Source organism: Euprymna scolopes, chromosome 37 (genome assembly GCF_053919585.1).
Source record: "Euprymna scolopes isolate OS-2025 chromosome 37, ASM5391958v1, whole genome shotgun sequence".
In the NCBI taxonomy this organism is placed as follows: Eukaryota; Metazoa; Mollusca; class Cephalopoda; order Sepiida; family Sepiolidae; genus Euprymna; species Euprymna scolopes.
The window spans coordinates 51,437,465-51,441,037 of NC_136518.1; the positions used below are offsets into that span (position 1 = coordinate 51,437,465).

General features: G+C 31.1%; 1 protein-coding gene across 1 annotated transcript in view; it reads left to right on the plus strand.

Annotated features, from left to right (window-relative positions):
* Window positions 1-3,207, plus strand: part of LOC145261155 (uncharacterized) — a 25,565-nt gene extending 22,358 nt beyond the window's left edge. The window contains exon 2 of the mRNA XM_080119465.1: window positions 1,786-3,207. Coding sequence (XP_079975591.1) covers window positions 1,797-2,630 — 834 coding nt within the window. The 5' untranslated portion in view covers window positions 1,786-1,796 and the 3' untranslated portion in view covers window positions 2,631-3,207. The remainder of the gene's footprint in view (window positions 1-1,785) is intronic.
* The last annotated feature ends 366 nt before the right edge of the window (window positions 3,208-3,573 follow it).

Here is a 3,573-nt window from a genome sequence, read left to right on the forward strand (position 1 = left end):
TATACATATACATATGCATATAAATATACATATATATATATAAATATATATATATAAATATGCATATACATATATATATATATAAATATATATATATAAATATGCATATACATATATATATATATATAAATATATATATATAAATATGCATATACATATATATAAATATGCATATACATATATATATAAATATACATATACATATAAATATACATATATATAAATATACATATGCATATATATATAAATATGCATACACATATAAATATACATATAAATATACATATATATATATATATAAATATACATATGCATATATATATAAATATACATATACGGACAGAGCAGCATTGCACTACATTTATGTCCCCTCACGAAGATTAAAAACAAGATCTGATACTAAACCTTATGTTTAAAATACTTGCTCTAATTTTGATCAAAATCCATTACATTTTTTTTTATCATTTAAAATTGAAGGCTTATGGTTAAAGAATCTTAAGGAGTAATTGAAACTGAACAAATGTTTGTTTTATTGTTTTTTGTTTGTTTGTTTGTTTGTTTGTTTGTTTGTTTGTTTGTTTGTTTGTTTTTACTCACATTCCTCCCCCCCCCAGCCAAGACCTATCACCACTTGGATGTAAGAGGCTACTATTTGGGACCATTCCTAGGAAAGATTAAGATGTTGGTTTGCGTTACATTTAAATTTCTGCATCCCTGTGCAGTCAGGGAAACAAGTAGCAGGAAGGGAATTCCAAAGTCTTGCTGTTCGAGAGAAGAAACTATTAGAGCAGAAAGCTTTCTTGCATTTATAGACCTCAACAGTGAAGGGTGAGATTTTGTTGCTCAGCTGGATATGTACGTCGAGGGGAAGTACAAGTGCAACGAGTTCATCATAGCTCATTCCATCTTGTTCAATTGGTGGCTAATGACTATGGATCAAATACAATATACATCTGAAATATTTGATTTTTCATGTGGAATGCCATGTCCATACTGTTCGTCATGAAAACTTTTTCAAAAACTTGGAACTATTTATTAATTGATGTCTAAGACCAATTGTTAAAATTTCACAAAAATCTAAGATACCCGAATTTTCACACAGGATTCCCACCTTCTTTTTTTATTCTCTTACATTAAACTAAATAAAACTAAATATAGCCCAGACTGCCATCTCTTACACCTGGCTAAAATTGTGACATCTTTTTCTGTTAGAAACAGTGTAAGATTGATTAAACGGATGGCATAGATAAATAAATGCCATAAATAAAGTAAAATGGAAAAGACTAAAACAATAGAGACTGAAACAGCATAAAGAATATGACGTAAATAAACGACGTAAATAAAAAGGAAACCAAAATGACTAGAATAGTAGTAGCAAAATCGTAATAAAATGAAAACCAGAGGATGACGTAAACAAATTACTTATATAGAGAAGAAAAGATAAACACGAAAGTTCTAGTAGCAACAGCGTAATCGAGGTGTAGTAAGATGGTGACATAAATAAATGACGTAAATAAAGAAGAAACGGAAAAAAAAACTAAATGTGGAAAATGCATGCTCTCAGTTCCAGATCCGTACCGAGGTGGTGATTGAGGCTGAAGACGGCTACATTGAACAGATGTCAGCTCTACTACATAACCAAGTTATCTGAATTGATTTTTTCAATAAAAGTTTTAAAGTAAAGTTGTAGTGTTGTTTGCTTTAGGGGGGGACAACTTTATCGTTCCACCGTGTATATAAATGTGACTAAAATTCTAATTTATTTTTATTTATGTTTCCTTTCAGCTACATTCAACATGGATTCATATAAAAGGTTCCACTTCCTCGTGTGCGTCTTGGGTCTTGCTCTGTCGAGCTGTGAAGCTTTCAACCCGGATTATAACAAATACTCAGTCGAAGAGACGGTGCGAAAAACCTCCCCACTTCTCACAAAGATTATCAAGTCGCTCATCTCCAATAATGTTCAAGACCAAGAGGATCTCGACGATCATCATTCCATTATTTCGGAGGCCATTATCCCGGATATCTTCAACGGAAAATTGAAACCTAACAAGAACAATTGGTTCCAAGTTCTTCCAACTTCGGTCCGAACGAAAGACGTGTCGTTAAGGACGGTGGTTGGCTGTGTGATTGCTTCTCTGGGTGAAAAGTTGCTCAAACGTTTAGAGTCCGAAGCAACTAACCATCCGAGTGGATTTAAGCAGCGTATGGAATGGGCCAGAGAAAAACTCGAGGCGCTTATAAAGTTTTTAAAACGGGCCATATGCACTTTAGAATTGGTTATGTTTAATCGAAGCAGTTCCTCCCAATATAGCATTTTCATGGAAGATTATTTGCAGGTCAGCAAGTATCTATACAAGCTGGCAATATCGGCTTATAAACAGATCAGCGAAAACGGACGACATGGCTTCGAAAATGAAGTCGTGTGTCGTGTATCGCAGATCCAGATGAAAGATTGCGCTGATGACGTTTCTGGGATTCTAAAACAGCTCAAGTGCCTTTCACTCTGCCAACAGCAGAACCATTGCAGGAACAAAATTACCAAATTGAAGAAAACACTACGCCGTGTCCGAAGACTTTTTATTAACTCGTTATTTCGGTTAAAACGGAAAGGACAGATCGTAGAATAGGATCATTTTTTTTTCTTTCTTTCTTTTCTTTTCTTCTTTTTTTCTTTTTCTTTTCTTTCTTTTTTCTTTTTCTTTTTTTTCATTTTTTTTTTAAATTGCCTACTTCCTTGTGTAAATTATCTTAAATCAAACACTTTAAAAAGAGACTACACGTCTCTAAAATATTTGGAATATTTATAACATTTTTTGTTTTGTTTGGAAGTTCCATTTGTAAACCCCTATCGGAAACCGTCCAATAAATTAAGAAAATCCGAAAAAAAAAAAAAAAATGGCAAACTCTGTTTCAAGAACGGAGCCGAGTAAACAAGAATACGTTTTAAGTTTACAAAGATTAAAAAAAAAATATATATATATATATATATATATAAACTGATAAAACGTAATAAAGAAAGAAACTGGAAAAAGAAAATAAACAACCTGTAAATATCGATGGAACGTTAAAAGTCTTTAAAGACTGTTTAATAATCAGCATAAAAAATTATTATATCTACATAAAGACTGTCAGATATATATATATATATATATATATATATATATATATATATATATATATATATATATATATATATATATATATATATATATATATATATATATATAGATTCAAAAAACTGTGAACAGTTTATGGATTTGAAAACTATTGCCGGTGTAGGCAGATGAGCAATTAAGATGGCGTATTAAATGCTGGTAAACTGGAACAAACAACAACAGAAAACGAAGCAAGGGAAACAACTCGTATGTAAATAGTAATGTGACTATAAAGTTCTTTAAAAAGTGATTAAATAACATAAACAAAAAAAAAATTCTCTGCATAATAATGGCTGTTGGATACAGATATGAATGAACTCCAAAACTGTGCACAATGTGACGAATTTTAAAACTATTGGTCGGTGTAAACAGTGGACGATTAAGATTATTATGCATTAAATGTTAACCAATGGCT